The 19782-nt window shown below is 64.1% G+C and overlaps 3 protein-coding genes across 5 annotated transcripts; 1 reads left to right on the top strand and 2 right to left on the bottom strand.

Annotated features, from left to right (window-relative positions):
* Nucleotides 1–372: 372 nt before the first annotated feature.
* NAT14 (N-acetyltransferase 14 (putative)) lies at nt 373–9798 on the bottom strand. Of its 3 annotated transcripts, none has more exons than XM_036306727.1 (3): nt 9703–9798; nt 2023–2127; nt 373–1415 (listed from the first exon to the last, which is right to left on the bottom strand). In XM_036306727.1, exons 2-3 carry the CDS (start codon nt 2092–2094, stop codon nt 867–869), a joined length of 621 nt encoding a protein of 206 aa, XP_036162620.1. In that variant the 5' UTR covers nt 2095–2127; nt 9703–9798; the 3' UTR covers nt 373–866. The 3 variants fall into 3 exon arrangements, with proteins under 3 accessions (XP_036162620.1, XP_036162618.1, XP_036162619.1); XM_036306725.1 differs by lacking the exon at nt 9703–9798 and adding an exon at nt 2704–2850; XM_036306726.1 differs by lacking the exon at nt 9703–9798 and adding an exon at nt 2418–2474.
* On the bottom strand, nt 3141–9910 carry ZNF628 (zinc finger protein 628; the record flags this gene model as incomplete). The annotated part of the gene is made up of 2 exons (XM_036306552.1): nt 3141–6461; nt 9703–9910. Coding segments are annotated over 2 exons (3414 nt in total), but the record flags the coding sequence as incomplete, so codon positions are not given.
* Nucleotides 9911–15474: 5564 nt separating this feature from the next.
* On the top strand, nt 15475–19009 carry LOC118655110 (uncharacterized protein C19orf85-like). Its single transcript, XM_036306550.1, has 3 exons — nt 15475–15647; nt 18430–18866; nt 18900–19009. Exons 1-3 carry the CDS (start codon nt 15475–15477, stop codon nt 19007–19009), a joined length of 720 nt encoding a protein of 239 aa, XP_036162443.1.
* Nucleotides 19010–19782: the final 773 nt, after the last annotated feature.

The following is a 19782-nucleotide window of genomic DNA, read 5'->3' as shown; positions in this document are numbered from 1 at the left end:
CACTCACGCCCCGCAGCAGGCGGCGGGAGGCGGAAAACTTGGGTAATGGGGAGCGTGAGTCAGCCGGCTGGCTAGGAGCGGGCCGCTGTGAGCTCATCACCTCCCCTTCTCCCAGGCCAGCACCCCCGCCGACAATTAATGTCAACTCAGAGGAAGGAGGAGCCAGACGGAAGGGGGTGCGGAGACAGACTGGAAAAGGCATCAGAGAGAGGGAGCCGGCCGCAGCGGTTTCAGGCTTTATTAACAACCGGGTGTAAAAAACCAGATGGGTCTGGCGGCCCTGGGCTCCCACCTTCCCCGGGGGGGGGGGGGGCGTGGGGGGGCGCCGGGCTGCACTGTGTCCACCTCCCCCCCCCCCTCCTCCTCCTCCTCCTTCTCCTCCTCCTCCTCCTCCTCCTCCTCGCGGCCTCTCCAGGAGACAGCTCCCCTACAAGGCTCCGCTCAGCGCCTGGCTCCAGACTCACCCCCTTCATGCACAGGCATCAAACCCACCCGGTTCGCAGGGGCCTCGGCCCTATGTGGGGGGCCCTTGTCCCGAGTCCTAACCCTTGGGCGTCAAACTTGTTCAGCCCCCTCTCCTCCTGGGAGGGAGTCGCTCCCAGGCCAGGCAGGAGCTCGGGAGGTGCAGACCTGCAGCTAGAGACAGAGGTCTCTCAGCGCAGAGGGAGGCCGGAGGCGGGGCAGGCCGCCCTCCCTGAGAAGTTCACACACCACACATGGGCCTCAGCCTGCAGTGGCTGGCGTGTCTCAGCCTCGGCAGGCCTGAGTCCCTGAGCCCTGGGTGGGCTGGGGATTCGCACAGGGAGGATGGGGATGTGCCCGCGCACAGTAGGTGGTCACGCACACAGTAGGTGCTCAGGTTGGAGTCACAGGTCCTTGCTGAACTCCCTCACCAGTGTGTAGCCCATGCAGCCCCAGCCCCCCTCTGCCTGGTAGCCACAGCCCTCCAGCATCCCTGCCACGCCCCAGGCTGCCACAGCCACGGGGACCACAAGGCGGGCTCGGGGCTCCCCCACGTCCCCTGCCCAGGCACGTGCCCGGGACTCTGCAAAGGCCAGCAGCCGCCTGCCCACACCTTGGCGGCGGTGCCAGCGGGAGACGGAGAGGCGGGTGACCCGGGCCCCGTCCCCAGTGTGGGAGCCGGGAGCCAGGGCCAGGACCCCGCACACATCCCCTGAGCCCCGCACTGCCACCCAGGGCCCCCCTAGGCCGCCCGGCGGAGGCAGCGAGCCCCACCGGGCCCGCAGGCCCAGCTTCAGGGCCACCACGGCCAGGAGCACAGGCAGGAGGAGGGCCAGAGCAAAGGAGGCCAGGACGAAGCGCAGGCCGCTGCTGGCCGCCGCCAGGAGCAGCAGGGTGGGCGGCCGTGTCAGGGCGTGCAGGGCCACTCGGTTCTCCGTGTCCTTCACACCAGCCTGTGGGGGGGAGGGGTAGTCAGAGCCAGGGGCCTGGCCTTCCATGACACCAGGGCCCCTGTGGACACCGGGGACTAGGAGAGGGGGGCCCTGGCCACGAGGGACCTGGCGGGGGGCCCAAAGGGGAAAGGAAGGCGTGTGGGGGGGCCCTGTGGCAGAGGGACGGGCAGAGGAGCCCGCGCACAGTAGGTGGTCACGCACACAGTAGGACCACCTGCTCTAGGCACCCACCAGCACCACACCTGGCACACTGGGCTTGGTGTGAGTGAGCGAGGGGATGAGCTGGGAGCTCTGGGGACATCCACTTCAGGGGAGGGACAAGCAGGAGGCACTGGGAAGGCCGAGGCCAGAACAGGACAACTGGACGGGGGCCTGCCCCGGGGCCAGAAACTGCGCTTGCTCCAGACGCCACAGAGGAGAGGAGCGGGGATTACAGGGTTGAGGCCCCTGCGACTGGTCTGAAGAGTGTGGGGTGGTAGGCGGAGTCCCCCAGAGTCCGGGTGTGAAAATCTTCGGACCCCGAGGGAAGGGAGGCGCCAGAAGCGCCTCGGGAGGAGTGCGCCTCCCCGCCTCTCCGGGGCTGGGGCTGGGGCTCAGCCGCCCTCACCTTCAGCATCTCCAGCACCAGCGCCTTCTCATCCTCCCTCATCTCCCGCACCGACAGGTGGCTGGGGGCCATGGCAGCCCCGCGCCCCGGGGAGCAGGCGCGCACCTGGTGAGAACAAGTCAGCATCAGGAAGGCCCTCTGGTCCCCAAGCGCCCCCGATGAGGACGCTCGGGGGACCCCCAAGCGAGGTCCGATCTCCTGGCATCCTGCACCCCCCCACCCAGAGGTCGTGGTGCTCAGCGATCTCCCCCCAAATGACACGCCACGTGGACGCCAACACGGGGCTCCCTCCTGGGCTGCGGGGCTGCCCTGCGGGGGGTCCTCGCCCCGGCAGCGGGCGGGGACCGCGCTCCCCGCGCCCCAGTGCCCCTCCCCAGTCGCCGCAGGACGAGGACCTGCAAACACCCCCGCGAGTCGCTCTGATCCTTTAAGGTGTAGGGGTGCAGGGTCGAGAAGGGGGGGGGTCGCTGGCGGAAGTGACGTCAGACTCGCTCACGTTGGGGGCGGAGCAGTACCTAAAGGCCTTAGCAACTGTTGCCAAGCTCCCCGGCGCTTGCGAGCAGCGCAAGGGCTAAGGCCGGGCGCACAGCCTCCGCCGGGATGGGGTCGGGGAGAAGGAGCGATGGAGAACGGGGACCCGTAGGGCGATGGGGGCGGACACCGGCGGGGAGCGGCACTTACCGGCCGTGGAGGGGGTTCGCACGCTCTCTCCCGGGTTGCTAAGCAACCTGCGCGTGGTGTCGGGGCGCTGGAGGGAGTGGATCGATGCTCATTGGTCCCTGGGCTCTAGCCCGACGGGCTGCGTCACCCTCCCGAGCTCACTGGCTCCCAAACTCGCCCACCCTAGGGCCCTCCGTCCCCGCCCTCCGTGCTCAGTGCCCTTCGGGACAAGCATCTTCCACCCGCTGCTCAGAGAGGGGAGGTGTGGGTGACGGACAGGCGGACCCGCATTCTAGAGCCCGCCCACCCTCCCCCATTCTAGGGACACTGCAGCCTTTTAAGGGTAAACAGAGCTCGCAAGTCACCTGCGAGCGGCATGCAGGAGATGCGCCTCCGGGCTCCCAGGCGGTGGCTCTGGCCGTGACATACCCCCCCCCCCCCCAATAAAACAAAGCGCAGGCGAGGAGACGCTGGTCTTTATTAGCAAGCCCGGCCGCGGCTCTCCTGCCCCGGCCCAGCCCAGGCAGCGTGACGGGTCGGTGTGAGAGGCGGGAAGAGGGCCAGTGGTTCTACTTAAAATGTGTGCACCAGCTGGACCGCGGGCAGAGTCTGGACGATCTGGATGGAGGGTAGGCCCTGCGCGGCCATGCCCCCCGGCGCGGCTCCCGAGGGGACCACCTGTAGCATCTGGGAGGCGGGAGCCGCGGGCATGCCGGCGGGGGCCGAGGCCGGGCTGGGCGGCGGGGCCAGCAGCTGCAGCGTGGTCGCCCCGCCCCCCACGCCGCTGTTCTCCAGCAGCTCCGCGGCCGGGGCGCTGCGGATGATGAGCAGTTTCTGGCCCGGAGGCCCGGGAGCCGGCGGCTCGGCCAGCCCCGAGGGGAGGGTCTCCACCTCCTGCACACACAGCTGGGTCTGCTCGCCGTCCGCCCCGCTCAGCACCAGGACGCTCTGCAAGCCCTCGTCAGTCTGCAGCGTCTCAAAGAGCACGTCCTGCACCACACCCGCCGCGGCCTCGCCCTCACCCGGGTCCCCGGGCCCCGGGCCCGCCAGCAAGTCCTCGGCTGCCCCACTCTGGACCACCAGCAGGTTGGGGGCCTCCGTGGTCACGGCTCCACCACTGGGATTAGGCAGCTGGCCCGCCACTGGCTGCAGCTGCACCGTGGTCACCTCCTGTGCCGGCTGGAGCTGCACCGTGGTCACCTCCTGGGCCGGCTGGAGCTGCACCGTGGTCACCTCCTGGGCCGGCTGGAGCTGCACCGTGGTCACCTCCTGGGCCGGCTGGAGCTGGACAGTGGTGACTTCCGGGGCCGGCTGGAGCTGGACGGTGGTCACTTCCGGGGCTGGCCGCAGGGGCTGGAGCTGGACCCCACTCACTTCCGGCGGCCCGCCCTCCCCACCGCCCACGTTCTGCAGGATGAGGAGGCTCTGCCCTGCCCCGTTAGCCCCCACGTTGCCCCCTCCCTGCACCCCCAGCCCCCCAGGGCCGGGCAGCCAGACTACTCCAGGCCCCTGCCCGGCCTTGCCCACTGCCCGCAGGCCCTGCCGTGCCTGGCCACCCCCAGCCCCCGTACTGGAGGAGGGCAACAGAATGAGCTTGGGGGGTGGGGGTGGGGGCGGGGGCGTGGGGGGCTGCACGCTGCTGGGGATGAGCTGCAGGCCCTGGGCGGTCTGCACCAGGAGGAACGTCTGGGAGTTGGGGGCTGCTGGGCCCAGGGTCGGGGCCTGCCCCGGGCCCCCTGCCACCTCTAGGGAGAGTGTGGCCTGGAGGTGGGGGAGCACGTGGACATCTTGGGTGGCCGGTGGGGCTGGAGCGGCAGCCAGAGGGGCAGGGGCTGGGGGGCCGGCGGCGGGGGCGGCAGGGGTGGCCGGGGCGTGCGTCCTCAGGTGCCGCTGCAGGTAGGCGGCCATGACGAAGCTGCGGCTGCAGATGGGGCAGGAGAAGGGGCGCTCGGCCGAGTGGGTGCGCTGGTGCAGCAGCAGGTTGGAGGAGTGCGTGAAGGTCTTGGGGCACAGCGGGCAGCGGAAGGGCCGCTCGCCCGTGTGCACGCGCTGGTGCTGCCGCAGGTTGGAGGTCTGCGCGAAGCTCTTGCCGCAGACGCCGCAGGAGTGTGGCCGCTCGCCCGTGTGCACGTGGCGGTGGCGCCGCAGGCACGAGGTGTTGCGGAAGGCCTTGCCGCACTCCCCGCACGCGTACGGCCGCTCCCCCGTGTGCAGCCGCAGGTGGTACTGGTAGTGCGAGGACCACTTGAAGGTGAGGCCGCACTGGCCGCAGGTGAAGGCGCGCAGGCCCGTGTGCACGCGCTGGTGGATGGCCAGCAGCGAGGAGCGCTTGAAGGCCTTGCCGCACTCGCCACACTGGTAGGGCCGCTCGCCCGTGTGGTCCCGGAGGTGGTAGCGCAGCCCCGAGGAGCCCTTGAAGGCCTTGCCGCACTCGGCACACTTGTAGGGCCGCTCGGTGGACGCGGAGGCGGACGCGGGCGCCGGCGCCGGGGCGGGGGGCTGCGGGGCGGGCGCGGCAGGGGCCAGCGGCTCCTGCGGGCAGGTGACCTCGGCGGCCTCGGCCTGGGGGGGCGGGCGCCCCGCCGCCGCCTCCTCCACGTGGCACTGCTGGTGCGCCAGGAGGCTGGCCAGCTGCGGGAAGGCGCCGTCGCAGCTGCCGCAGCGGAACGCTTGCCCGCCCGCCGCCCCGTGGCTGTGCTGGTGGCGGGAGAGCCCGGCCACGGTCCGGAAGGACTTCCCACAGGGCAGGCAGGCGAAGCTGGGGGCGGCGGCAGCGGGAGGGGGCTGCGGTTGCGGGGCTGCGGCCGATGGGACCGCCTTGGGCGTCTCTGGGGGTGCGTCGGGGGGCGCGGGCGCCGCATCGGGCCCCGGGCAGGGCTGGTGCTCCAGCAGCAGGTCCTCGCTGCCGAAGCCCAGCTCGCAGCCGTCGCAGCGGTACACCAGCTCCACCGTGGTTTCGGCCGCGGCCAGGAAGAGCTCGGGCACCACGGGCGGGGGCGCGGGCGGCGGGGGCGCGGGCGGGCTGGGCGCCTGCAGGGGCGGCTGCAGGTAGGCGTCCGGGAAGACCTTGGCCGGTGGGGGCGCGGGCGCGGCGGCGGGGGCGGCCCCGTGGGTGCGCTGGTGCAGCTGCAGGTTGGAGGAGTGCGTGAAGGTCTTGGGGCACAGCGGGCAGCGGAAGGGCCGCTCGCCCGTGTGCACGCGCTGGTGCTGCCGCAGGTTGGTGCTCTGGGTGAAGCTCTTGCCGCAGACGCCGCAGGAGTAGGGCCGCTCGCCCGTGTGCACGTGGCGGTGGCGCCGCAGGCTGGACGAGTTCTTGAAGGCCTTGGGGCAGTCGGGGCACGGGTAGGGCCGCTCGCCCGTGTGCTGGCGCAGGTGGTACTGGTAGTGCGACGACCACTTGAAGGCCAGGCCGCACTGGCCGCAGGTGAAGGCGCGCAGGCCCGTGTGCACGCTGCGGTGGATCTGCAGCAGCGACGAGCGCTTGAAGGCCTTGGGGCAGTCGGGGCACTGGTAGGGCCGCTCGCCCGTGTGGCCCCGCTGGTGGTAGAGCAGGGCTGACGAGCCCTTGAAGGCCTTGGGGCAGTCGGGGCACTTGTAGGGCCGCTCGCCCGTGTGCGTGCGCTGGTGGTGCAGGAGCCGCGAGGACCAGCGGAAGGACTTGCCGCACTCCCCACACTCGTACTGGGCGGCCGCGGCCGGGGCGGCGGGGCCCGGCTTCTCCCCGGTGCCCTCGGCGGTGGAGGCCGGCGCCATGTCAGCGTGGGAGCCGACCATCACACCTGGGGGGGGGGGGGATTCTGGATCAGGGGAGGGCGGTGCCCCTCCACCCGGCATCCTCTCCACTCCAACCTGTGCTGCCCGCTCAGAGGCAGGGCACCTCCCACCCAGGGCCCCCCTCCGCGTCTGCCCCAGGAAGCAAGACTTCCGGTGCTCAACTTCCGGCAGAGTGGGACCAGGGGGTCCCCAGCCTGAGGTCAGCCATCTCCGGATGGCCTGCAGGGCTGTGCTCAGTGTCCTTACAGGCCAGGGTCTCCCCAGCACCCTGGCTTCAGACCGTTGGTCCTTCTCCCTGAAAGGACTCCTTTCCCACCGCCCCCAACACTGCAGGGCCCTCAACACCTCTGCTGCAGCTGAGGCCCCTGTGCGCTCCCCCCTCTCCACCACCGCCCCCCGCTCAGCACACGCCCTGGTGGTGCCCGGCCACAAATTCCCTCAACCCCACGAGCTCTCCCATCCACTGCCCTGCAGGCTCTGTGCCTCCGCCCCACCCGAGGCCTCCCTGCCCCTTTCCCAGCATAAGGGCTGCGGGTTCCTTGCAATCATGCCCTTGGACTGCTGGGCTCCTCCCCACCCGCGGGGACTGCTAGTCTGCATCCCTCGGGTCCATTCGCCCCCCAGCTGACACCTGCACGTTTCTCTCCCCGTCAAACCTCTCCGTTCCCCTCCTGCTCTCACCAGGGGACCCTGCCATGGGCCTCGGCATTGGGAAAAGGAAAGCAATCGGGAGAGACGTTCCCACGCTCTAAGCAGGCACTGAGGGTTCTCAGTGGGGCGACTGAGACCCCTCCACAGGGCCTGGCCCAGGGGACATGGGCAGTGCCTGGAGACGGGTCTGGTTGTGGGTGTTGACCGGAGGGACAGGCGCTCCTAGCAGCTAGAGGGGGAGCCCAAGGATGCTGCAGTGCACCCCACAGTGGCCGGGCCGGGACCCACGGCGGAGTGCTGGGGTCCAATGCCAGAGGGGCTGAGGCTGGGAAAACCTCACTATCTGCTCCCCCCACTTGCCTCGGCCCAGCGACCCTGAATCCCCACCTACAGCAAAGTTCCTCATGGCCTGGGCCCTCCCATCAGTGTCACCACAGCTGTCCCTCATCTTTTTCAAAACTAGATATTTGTACTGATTTCAGAGAGAGGGATAGAAACATCAATGATGGGAGAGAATTATCGATCGGCTGCCTCCTGCATGTCCCCCTCCCCCCAACTAGAGATCAAGTCTGAAACCTAGCATGTGCCCTGACCTGGAATCCAACCGTGACCCCTGGTTCATAGGTGGATGCTCAAACACTGAGCCACACTGGCCAGGCTGTCTCTCATCTTTTAAAACCTTCACCCCTTGCCCAGCTTGTGTGGCTAAACAGTTGGGCATCAACCTATGAACCAGGAGGTCACAGTTCGATTCCCAGTCAGGGCACATGCCCGGGGTTGCAGGCTCAATTGCCAGTGGGGGGGCGTCCGGAGGACAAATGATCGGTGATTCTCTCTCATCATTGATGTTTCTAACTCTCCCTTCCTCTCTGAAATCAATACAAATATGCTTTGTTTTGTTTAAAAAAAGAAAAAAAACCCTTCAGCCCTCGCCTGGCTCAGTGGATAGAGCATTGGCCTGCAGATCAAAGGATCCGGGTTCGATTCTAGTCAAGGGCACGTACTTGGTTGCAGGCTCCTCCCCGGCCCAGGACCTGGTCAGGGGCGGGCAGAAGGCAACTAATTGATGTGTTTCTCTCTGTCTTTCCCTCTCTCTTCCACTCTCCCTAAAAACCAATGGAAAAATATCCTGGAGTGAGGATTAAAAACAACAACAAACCTTCAACCACCTCTCCCTCCAGCTACAGCCTCGTTTCTCTCCACCCCTTTGCAGCAAAGCAACTCGAACCTGCTGTCAATACCCACAGCTTCCCACCTCGGACCTGGCGAGCAGGCCTCCTGCCCACCTCCACCGGCCTTCTTGCTTTCTGCACAGCATTTATCCCCTTCTCACCGGCTTTATAATCAGGGTTTCCCAGCCTCAGCACTGTTGTGGCCTGGGGCCGCTCCAGTGTGTGTGTGTGTGGGGGGGGGGGGGTTATACTGTGCACTGTAGGGTGTTTAGCAGCACCCCTGTCCCCTGCCCACTAGACCCTGGCAGCATCTTATTCGCTGCTGCGACCCAGCATCTAGAATAACTCCCAGCACAGAGTGAGAACTCAGTATTCTGACTGAACAAAGTCCGGGCGTCCCCTTTGGACAGGCCATTAAATTCCCTTTAAACAGATGAGCGGCTCCTTTAAAATGTAATCGCGTGGCCCTAGCTGGTTGGCTCAGTGGATAGAGCCTCGGCCTGAGGACTGAAGGGTCCAGGGTTCGATTCCGGTCAAGGGCACATGCCGGGTTGCAGGCTCGATCCCCCGTAGGGGGCGTACAGGAGGCAGCCGATCAATGATTCTCTCTCATCGTTGATGTCTCTCTCTCTCTCTCCCTCCCTCTCTGAAATCAATAAAAATATATTAAAAAAATAAAATTAAACGTATGCGCGTCCTTTTTTTATTTTATTGATTTTTTACAGAGAGGAAGGGAGAGAGATAGAGAACTAGAAACATCGATGAGAGAGAAACATCGATGAGCTGCCTCCTGCACATCTACCGGGGATGCGCCCGCAACCCAGGTACATGCCCCTGACCGGTATCGAACCTGTGACCTTTCAGTCCGCAGGCCGACGCTCTATCCACTGAGCTAAACCGGTTTCGGCTATGCGCGTCCTTTTAAGGGACAGTTGCACATGCCGCTCAGAAGGCCCGGCCTGCCTTAAACGAGAGGCATCCAGCTCGGGAAGGGCCGAGACCTATCTTATCCAATAAAGAGCGCCCCTTGCAAAAGGCCGGACCACGCCCGACTTCCCCTTTAAGAGGGTGCTCCTACTGCACCGCAATCTCCATCTTTGTTGAGCAAAACTAGGGGCTGCTTTGGAGCCACCTGGATGCACAAGCTTTTTCTGTAAATGTCTGCGCCACTGTCACCGGCCTTTGATAATCCTTTCTTGGGGGGAGAGGAGGGGTGGTGAAAGCAGGAAGCTAAGGATCTGCCCCGCCCCCTTTAAAAGCGGCCCCTTGCCCTTTAAGAGGGCGGAGCCGGCCGTGCCGATAAAAGTCGGAGGTGAAGTAGCGCCCTTCCCTTTAAAGCATCCCTTCCGGTTTCACGCTCGCCGCTTCCCCAACGTCTCCGCCCTCCGGTCCCTCCCCCCACCCCACCCCTCCGGTCTCTCACCTGCGGTCCGGACCCGGGGAACGAGCGGAGACCCAGAGACCTCCCGCGGGGGCCGACGGGAAGGCGGAGCCCCGGCGGCGGCTGTGCAGGAGTGGGGGCCGGGGAGGGGGGCGGGGGCGCGCGCCCTCCCAACGGCCCCCGGCGCGAGGCACCCAACCTTTATCGGCGGCCGCTCGCGCACACAAACCCCGACGTCGCCGTCGGTGCGTCACGACGCCACGTGCACCGAAGCCTCATCCTCGCCCCTCCCATTGGCTTCTGGCCTCGGCGGCGCTTCTCCGGGCTTCCAGAGCGCGAGGCATCCTGGGAGTTGTAGTTCCTCTCCGAGCCCGACCGAGGCGTCTTGGCAGTGGTTGTGGGGGGTCAGCCCAAGGCCGGGACAAGCAAGGTCTGGGTGCAGCATGAGACGCCCTCCTTTATCAGTATTGACTCCTTCTCTCTGGGACGGAGACCCTCCTCCGCGGTGTGGATCGGGCAGGCCTCGCCCCCCCCCCCGGGGGTGTGGTCACTCGTGGCCTGGTCGCCACACCCAGGCCCTGGGGCTCCCTTTCCGGGACCTGAGTCCAGCGCAGGGATTGCCGCCCGCGGGGGTCACGCGAGTTCAAGGTTCCGGCCTCCTGCTGTGGACGCGCGTGCGGTTGTGCGGGAACCCGCGCCCTGCAGAGCAGGGGTTGCCCAGGCTCCGGGTCCGAGTCCCAGCCTTCGCCCTGCTTTCCCCGCTCGGCCCCCCCGCCGGCCACGGCTTCCAGCCACACGGACTTTTCTGCGGGTCAGGCAACAGGGCGGCGGTTCTCAACCTGTGGGCCGCGGCCCCTTTGGGAGTCGAACGACCTTTTCACAGGGGTCGCCTAAGACCATCGGAAAACACATATAATTACATAATTGTTTTTTGTTTATGTTTTTAAATATATTTTATAGATTTATTTATTTATTTATTTTTTACAAAGAGGAGGGGAGAGGGATAGAGAGTTAGAAACATCGATGAGAGAGAAACATCGATCAGCTGCCTCCTGCACACGCCCCACCAGGGATGTGCCCGCAACCAAGGTACATGCCCTTGACCGGAATCGAACCCGGGACCCTTCAGTCCACAGGCCGACGCTCTATCCACTGAGCCACACCCGTCAGGGCCCCTGTCTCACACCTGACAGCTGTCACCAGCCGTGGCCGTGTGGCCCCTGATGACAGCCACTGCTCCCCGGCCTTCCCCTCAGCCAGAGGGCCCCGCCACTCGCTGTCCCTTAGACCCGAAGGCCCTCCTACCCCTAGCCCATCCCTTCTCCGCTGCTACGATGCCAGGTGGGGGTCCCCTCACATGCTCAGGGGGACTCCTCTGTCTCTGCCACCCGAGTGTCCTCGACGACCAGCCAGGGCCCGAGCAGAAGCCGCGGTACCCTGCTGCATGGATGCATTTTCCCAGCCTCCTTCACCTTCCCCGAGGCCCCGGGCCGGCTGCAACTCGGTCCCCACGTGAGCGGATCTGGACCTGTTCCCGCGTGGCCTTCCCAAGCCTCCGTGGATTCGTGTCCGTAAAACCCTTGGCTGCAGCTCAGCCCAGACCTTCCTTTCCTTTCCCTTCCGCTCCTACCTCCCCCGCCAGGAGGGAGCTGCTGGAGGCCCTGGGAGGGACACCTGAGCTCCTGAGGGTGAAGGGGAGAGGCCGGCACCAGGGGAGGAGCCCGGAGCTAGACCACTGGCCCCTGGGGTCTGACCCCACCGACATCTGGGGCTGCCAAACGCACCAGGCCCCGCGCCCCTACCCTTGGCTTCCAGATGGAGGGAGGAGCCCACAGCCCCTGTGGATGTGGAATGTGCTGCTCAGTGGGCTGTGGCCTCGGGCCTCTCCCCAGAGGTACAGGGCCCACACCCACCCCTTGCCTCGGGCCACCCCACCGGGACCCTGTAGTATGAACGGAGCCCAGCCTGGTGTCATGGGGTAGGCAGGAGAGGCAGGGCCTCAGCACCTGCCCTCATTAGGCCCTCGTTAGGCCCTTGCTAGGCCAGGTCTACCAGCCAGCCCTGCACTGCACAGGCGATGTGTCCCAGCTTTTGGGACAGACCAGCTCCAAGGGTTGCCTCCTGCATGGGCCCTGACGGGGGGCGAGATCACACCTGCAACCCAGGTGCGTGCCCTTGACCAGGAATCAAACCCGAGACCCTTGGGTGCCCGGCTGATGCTCTGACCACTGAGCCCACTGAGCAGTGCCGGGCAGGTCTCTAATCTCTTCTTATATTATAAGGATGCCAGGCAGACTGGACCAGGTCCCACCCTAACAACCTCATTTCCCCTTAACTGCCTCTTTATTTTATTTTATTAAATATATTTTTATTGATTTCAGAGAGGAAGGAAGAGGGAGAGAGATAAAGAAACATCAATGATGAGAGAGAATCATGGATTGGCTGCCTCCTGCAAGTCCCCCACTGGGGATCGAGCCCACAACCCGGGCATGTGCCCTCCTGACCTGGAATCGAACCTGGGACCTTTCAGTTCCCAGACTGACACTCTATCCACTGAGCCAAACTGGCTAGGGCTTAACTGCCTCTTTAAAGACCTTAGCTCCAAACACAGCGGCATTCTGTTTGGGAAGAAAAGATGGGAAACAAATCCGACAGGGCTGGCCCCTCTGCGTTCTGCGTTGGGGACAACAGGAATCTGCCATCTGTACGTTTTTACAAAACGAAGTCTGTCTGGGACCGGGCGAGAGACGCGGCAGAGAAGCAGGGTGGAGGCGGGAGGGACAAGCCTGGTCTGGGCGTCCGGCTGGTCCTGACACCTGGGCTTCCCCCTCCCCAGATTGGAAGGGGATGGAGGGGTGGGGTCTCCCATCCCAGGTGCAGGGAGGCCTATAAAGGAGGCCGGGGGCAGGGCCCTCTCTGGGCCACTATCTCTGCCCCACACCCCCACGGCTCCCCTTCACTCTGGCCCTCATAACCCAACTCCTACCTGGTCTACAAAGCCCTATGGGTCTGGCCCCTGTTCACTTCTCTACCCTCACCTTTTTGCATGGCTTCGTCTCTCACTCCAGTCAAGGCTGCCTCAGGACCTTTGCACCCACCATGCCCTCTGCCCTCTGGGGGGCTCCTGGCTGCCACCTCTCCTGCTCTGCTTGCAGGACAATGGACACTTCCTCAGAGAGGGCTTTTCTACCTGAAGCAGCACCCCTCCCCCATCCACCCGCCGACCTACTGTGTGCAGTCTTAGCCCCTCCACAGCCCATCCCCAGCTGGGATTTTCTTGTGCGAGGACTCCCTCCCAGGGAATGCTGGGACTTCTGCTCAGGGCTGCACCCTCAGCCTCCACACACAGGAGGTGCTCTGTGAATGTTGGTTGAATGACTGGTACGCGGGAAGGAGCCTGGGAATACCTCCCACCACCCGCAAGGGCAGGTGCACAGACACCAGGCGGGGCCGCCCAGCGGTGGTGATCCTTCACTACCCCAGGTAGGAGAGGGGCCCCCCAGCGCCAGCCGGGGTGTTGGCGCCCCCCTGGCAGGGCGTCCCAGGCAGGTCAAGGCCTGCAGCTCCGGGGTCCTGGGCGTGTTCCAGGCCAGGCCGGGCAGGGCACGGAGCTGCCCAGCGGATGTTGCCCTTGGCTCCTACTGGTGGATGGGAGCCCCCCCTGAGCCCCGGGGGTCCACCCCTTGCCTGTCCCCAGGGCTTGACCACCCGTCCTCCAGAGACCAGTCCACTCCCCCAGCCCATTGCCAAGGGAACCGGACCTTCCCTTCTGGGCCTGAGACCAGTAGGACCACACACACCATACACCACACACCACACACCATACACACACAGACACACAACACCCCCCCACACACACACACAGACACACACAGAAATACAGACACACACACCATGCACACACCACATACATGCAGACACCACACACACACACACACACACACACACACACCATGCACACACCACATACATGCAGACACCACACACACACACACACACACACACACACACACACCCCACCTGCCTGAAAAGGAGACAGAGACGCACGCACAGGGAGAGAGGAACAGAAACGCGAAGCAGGCGTTGAGAAGGGCTCGGAAGCCGACGATGGTGAGAGCTGGGTCAGAGGGACAGGGAAGCCCACGGCGAGGCCCACATGCCTGGGTTCAGGCTCGGTCCCCGTGGGGGCGTGCAGAGGCAGCCGATCAGTGCTTCTCTCATCACTGATGTTTCTCTCTCTCTCTCCCTCTACCTTCCTCTCTGAAATCAATAAAAATAGATTAAAACAAAAAAGGTGCAGGAAGGGCCATGAGCCATGGAAGGGGGCGCCTCTAGAAGCCGGAAGAAGCAAGGGCACGCGGTCTCCCCTGGGCGCCTCCGAAAAACACCTGGATGTCAGCCCTGAGACCCACCCTGGGCTCCTGACCTGAGAACGGAGAGGGAGGGAGCGTGCGCCGAGCCCCCAGGGGCGCTACAGCAGCCACGGGCTCACACCCCTGACCCCTCTCAGAGCAACAGCGGACGGCCGCCCGCCCGCCCCACACTGGGCCGCCCGCCCAGAGACAAGAGGACCCATTCCCGCCCGGCCGGGTGGCTCAGTGGTTGAGCGGCGACCTATGAACCAGGGGGTCAAGGTTCGATTCTCCATCAGGGCACCTGCCCGGGTTGCAAGCCTGGTCCCCGGTGTGGGGCGTGCAGGAGGCAGCGATCCATGATTCTCTCTCATCACTGATGATTCTCTCCCTCCCTCTCCCTTCCCCTCTGATGCCAATAAAGGTATGCTGTTGGCTTTGTTGTTGTTTTTTTAATGAGGACGCCACTATTATTCTAGCGCGGGTGGGGGGGGGGGCAGCCCCACCTCCTGCCAGCCCCACCTCCTGCCAGCCCCAGCCACTCTATGCCTCCCCAAACACTGGCCCTGAGCCTCCCACCGCCCCCTTCCCCCAGCCTGCACCCCAACCTCCCACACCCTCCCAGCCTGCACCCCAGCCTCCCACCCCCCTCCTACCCTGCACCCCAGCCTCCTACCCCTCCCACCCTCTCCCTCCCAGCCTGCACCCCAGCCTCCTACCCCTCCCACCCCCTCCCTCCCAGCCTGCACCCCAGCCTCCCACCCCCTCCCTCCCAGCCTGCACCCCAGCCTCCCACCCCCTCCCTCCCAGCCTGCACCCCAGCCTCCCACCCCCTCCCTCCCAGCCTGCACCCCAGCCTCCCACCCTCCCTCCTCCCAGCCTGTACCCCAGCCTCCCACCCCTCCCTCCCAGCCTGCACCCCAGCCTCCCACCCTCTCCCTCCCCGCCTGCACCCCAGCCTCCCACCCTCCCTCCTCCAATTAAGGGCCCTCAACGCTAACCGCTGCGGTTGACTCGGCTCCTGGCCTTGCATCCCGCCAAGCGAGCCCTTTGTCACCTTAATTGGCATCTCCAGGCGCCGTGCTCTGCGCCCACCCACGCCACCTGCCCATATCCCAGGGCCAGCTATGTGCTAATTGGGCCCATGGGGGCGCACGGGACACCCCCTCCCGGCTCAGCCCCGGCCTTCCTATATCAGCCCCCCACCTACTGCCCCTCAAACCTCGGGTCCAGCTCCCAGGACACAGGGACCAGGAGGGCACAGGAGGGACGCCCCGTCCTCATTGCCTGGGCCCCACCCCCCCACCCCCTCCTGTCCGGTCCACGGCCCCTCCCCAGGCCACCCCTGCCAGTCCTCCGCAGCCCGAGCCCAAGCCCTGGCTGCCCCCCCTCCTCACAGGTTTGGGGGTGCTTTCTGATCCACAGGGACACAGTGGACAGTCACCCCCAGATCACCCAGGCCATGCACCCCGGGGCCCCCACAGCCCCTGGAGTTTCGGAGCCCAGCCCCCGGGAGCTGTGTGCCTTTGTGAGCGGGGCGGCCGCCCACATGCTGCGCGCCCTGCACCCCCGGCGGACCCGGCCCCCCAAGAGGAGGCCCAACCACAGGCGGTTCCTGCACAATCAGATCTGCAGGTGAGGGGGCCGGGGGGGGGGGGGGGCGGGGAGGGGCTGGGGCCCTGAGTCTGGGGAGAGAAGTGGCCCCTGGGGCTGGGTGCAATCAACACTCATGAATTTATTTATATTTTTATTGATTTTAGAGAGGAAGGGAGAGAGGGAGAGAGAGAGAGACAGAAACATCCATGATGAGAGAGACTCATGGATCGGCCGCCTCCTGCACACCCCCCCTGGGGATGGAGCCCGCAAGCTGGGCCTGTGCCCTGACCAGGAATCGGACCCTGACCTCCTAACTCCTGTCCATACTCCATCACTGAGCCAGGCCGGCCGGGCTCATGCATTTATTGGGCACCAACTGTGTGCCCAGCCCCAGAGACCCAGCAGGGAACACAGCAGAGCAAACTCCCTGCCTTCATGGGAGCGTGTCCAGAGCGGGAGCAGCGGGTGGATGATGGGCGCGAGGCTCCCATGTGGACGAACCTGCAAACAAGAGCGGGCGGACCCACAGCCGCAGGAAGCAGATGGGCGCTGGCAGGGCCGGGAGGGGGCGCAGCGCTTGCTGGTGGGGACGGGGCTTGCTTTCGGGGGATGAACAGCTCCGGGACTCATTAGAGGTGGCGGGTGCACAGCTCGCAGAGGCGTGAATGCCATTGGACTGTGCGCCCTGAAACGGCTCCTTTTAAGTGATGTGCGTTTGGGTTCCATTTTTATGTTTTTACATATATTGTTTATTGATTTCAGAGAGGAAGGGAGAGGGAGAGAGAAACATCAATGATGAGAGAGAATCATGGACGGCTGCCTCCTGCACGCCCCACACTGGGGACCAGGCCTGCAACCCAGGCCTGTGTCCTGACCGGGAATCCAACTGTGACCTCCTGGTTCATAAGTCGATGCTCAACCACTGAGCCACACTGGCCGGGCTGAAATGACTTTTTTTTTTTTTTAATATATTTTATTGATTTTTTACAGAGAAGAAGGGAGAGAGATAGAGAGTTAGAAACATCGATGAGAGAGAAACATCGATCAGCCGCCTCCCGCACATCTCCCACTGGGGATATGCCTGCAACCCAGGTACATGCCCTTGACCGGAATCGAACCCGGGACCTCTCAGTCCGCAGGCCGACGCTCCATCCACTGAGCCAAACCGGTTTTGGCTGAAATGACTTTTTAAAGGCACTGTCTCAAGGCATTTTTACTTTTTAAAAAATATTTTTTATTGATTTTTGACAGAAAGGAAGGGAGAGAGATAGTTAGAAACATCGATGAGAGAGAAACATCGATCAGCTGCCTCCTGCACGCCCCCTACTGGGGATGTGCCCGCAACCGAGGTACATGCCCTTGACCGGAATCGAACCCGGGACCCTTCAGTCCGCAGGCCGGCGCTCTATCCACTGAGCCACACCGGTTAGGGCAAAACTTTTTTTTTTTTTTTTTTTTTTTAGAAAAAAATCGCTGGAGGAGTGAGGATTTTCCCCATCCGTTTCTAGAGAGAGTGGAAGGGAGGGGGAGAGACGCATTTGTGCGGCGCCAGCACGGCCAAGGGGGAGCCTGAGAGGGGGCGGTGAAGGATTAGAAAAGACAGACAGAGAAAAAGGCTGGGTCTGGGTGGGACGCTGTCCTCGTCTTTATTTCATAGTAGATCCCAGGAGGCAAAGCAAGGGCGTGACCAAGATGTTTACAACATTCTCCTGGGTTTCAATCCCACTCAGTTACATGCACCTGAACTCTATCGAGCCCACATCACTCAGGCACGTGGGGCCACGGGTTCGGACCACAGGTTCAAGCTCACAGCCACAGCTGTTGGCTATCGCTGTGCTGGGAGGGCCCTGCCCTCCAAGCTGGGACTTGCACGTGGAAATGAGAGGACTGTGCCCTCTCATCAGCCCGAGGCTTGGACCTGTCCAAACCCTGTAGCCCAGTGGTTCTCAACCTTGGCTGCACATGAGAATCCCCTGGGAGGAATCTTTTTAAAATCCCGATTTCTGGCCGAAACCGGTTTGGCTCAGTGGATGGAGTGTCAGCCTTCGGACTGAAGGGTCCAGGTTCGATTCCGGTCAAGGGCATGTACCCTGGTTGCGGGCACATCCCCAGTAGGAGATGTGCAGGAGGCAGCTGATCGATGTTTCTCTCTCATCGATGTTTCTGACTCTCTCTCTCCCTTCCTCTCTGTAAAAAATCAATAAAATATATTTAAAAAATAAATAAATAAATAAAATCCTGATCTCTGGGCCTCATCCTCCGGAAATTCTGTTTCTTTGTTTATGGGGTGGGGCCACACCATTAGTAACAGAGAAACAGAATTTCTGGAGGATGAGGCCCAGAAATCAGGATTTTTAAAAAGATTCCCAGGGGATTCCCATGTGCAGCCGAGGTTGAGAACCGCCGCTGTAGCCGCTCTCCACGCACATTGATTGGTTGCCTCCCGCGCGCATCCCTGCCGGGGCCAAGGGTTGAGCCTGACACGGAGGTAATGCCCTTGCTGATGCTCTAACCACTGCACCACCGGCCTGGGTGCCATTGTTTGCTTTTACCTGTTGGACCCTGCTCACCGCACATCTAAATGTGCAAAGCGCGCAGGCCCCGGTGCTGGAGGAGACACGCTGCCCTGTGCACTCCGCACCCCGCGCTGCTCAGAGCTCCCCTCCCCACGGGCTCCCACATCTGGAACTGCCCGACCCAGAGAAGGGACCCGGGGCAGGGAGGCAGCACCGGGAGGAGAAGGACGGGGCGAGCAGGGACCCCCCCGCTCCTGGGCTCCCTCCGCTGCGCTGGCCTAGCCGCTGCCCCCCTCTCTCCGCAGGCAGTTTGCCAGGATTGAGGCTGCCACCCAGCGCCTGGCCCTGTCCATCCTGTCCCAGGAGGCGCCTCCCCGGAGACCGGCGCCCCGGAGCCCGCCCCCGCCGCCTCCATCCCCCTTCCTGGGCGTGGCCCGCGCGGTGGCCCCCACCGAGGCGCCCCGGGCTGGCCCCCGCCTGAGCCTGGCCGCGCTGGAGGCCTCCAGCCTGGACCTCATCCGGAGCATCGCACTCTCCCCGGAGCCGCCCTCGGTGCCCGCAGACCTTTCCCACCACGCAGAGGGCCAGCCAGACCCCAGGCAGGCCCTGCAACCCTGCGACCCCCTGCGCCTGCCCCTGCAACCCTGCGACCCCCTGCGCCTGCGCCTGCCTCTGCCTCCCTGCGACCCCCTGCGCCTGCCCCTGCCTTCCTGCGACCCCCTGCGCCTGCCCCTGCCTCCCTGTGACCCCCTCCCCCTGCCTGGCCTGGGGGCAGGGGCCCAGCTCCTGGCCCCCGAGGGCGCCTGGGTGGGCAGGTGGGAGGTGACGCCTTGTGCTCACCATTCTCAGGGGGTCCCCGAGGGCTGGGGGGCCTGCTTCCCATGACGCCCAGCCACAGCCCAGCTCAGGCCCTGGACCAGCCAGAGGCACCCCCATGACAGCTCTGGAGCCCCCACCCTCAGCCAGGAGCCCCCCACCCTCCCACTCCTCTCCTGGCAACTTCTGGGGAAATGGCCCAAGGCCAGACCCCCAGCTGAGGCCTGGGCCTCACCTCTGCCTCTTCCAGGCAGGCCCCCTCCTGCTCTCCCTGCCCTCCACCTTCGCCCTTCTTCCTACCCAGCCCCGGCTCCCCAAGTCCTCACCGCAGCCCCCTGTCGCCCTGGCTCATCTCTGCCTGATGTCTGGGCTCATCTCATTTATTCGCAGAGATGCATTGAGCACCTCCTATGTGCCGGGGATTCAGCAGTGAATAAAATAAGCAGGTCTCTGCGTTTGTGGCGTTCACGTCTCGGGGGAGGCAGATCGGGGGGCTGACAAAAAAATGAAAACATGCATACTTTTTAAAAATGTATTTTTTTAATTAATGTCAGAGAGGAAGGGAGGAGAGAGATATATATAGAAACATCAATGATGAGAGAAAACCACTGATCGGCTGCCTCCTACATGCTCCCTACTGGGGATCGAGCCCACAGCCCAGGCATGTGACCAGAATCGAACCCAGGACCCTTCAGTCTGCTCTATCCACTGAGCCAAACCAGCTAGGGCTATGCATACATCTTTAAGCGTGAGATTAATTTCCAATTTCAGGTTGGAATCAGTGCTCTGAAGAGGATAGAACTTCGACCTTACTGAACGGTATCTGACACCGGGTGGTCAGG

This window comes from Myotis myotis, unplaced genomic scaffold, assembly GCF_014108235.1.
Source record: "Myotis myotis isolate mMyoMyo1 unplaced genomic scaffold, mMyoMyo1.p scaffold_m19_p_42, whole genome shotgun sequence".
NCBI lineage: Eukaryota > Metazoa > Chordata > Mammalia > Chiroptera > Vespertilionidae > Myotis > Myotis myotis.
The sequence above is the reverse complement of the archived record's forward strand: the minus strand, read 5'-3'. Positions and strand labels throughout refer to the sequence as shown.

Excerpts from the sequence above, each read along its gene's own strand:
- NAT14 (XM_036306727.1), bottom strand. The coding sequence starts at position 2,094 with ATGGCCCCCAGCCACCTGTCGGTGCGGGAGATGAGGGAGGATGAGAAG. Across the intron at positions 1,416-2,022 it reads TGGTGCTGGAGATGCTGAAG|GCTGGTGTGAAGGACACGGA; the intron begins GTGAGGGCGGCT and ends TCCCCCCCACAG.
- LOC118655110 (XM_036306550.1), top strand. The coding sequence starts at position 15,475 with ATGCACCCCGGGGCCCCCACAGCCCCTGGAGTTTCGGAGCCCAGCCCC. Across the intron at positions 15,648-18,429 it reads CTGCACAATCAGATCTGCAG|GCAGTTTGCCAGGATTGAGG; the intron begins GTGAGGGGGCCG and ends CTCTCTCCGCAG. Across the intron at positions 18,867-18,899 it reads GCGCCTGCCCCTGCCTCCCT|GGGCCCAGCTCCTGGCCCCC; the intron begins GTGACCCCCTCC and ends GCCTGGGGGCAG.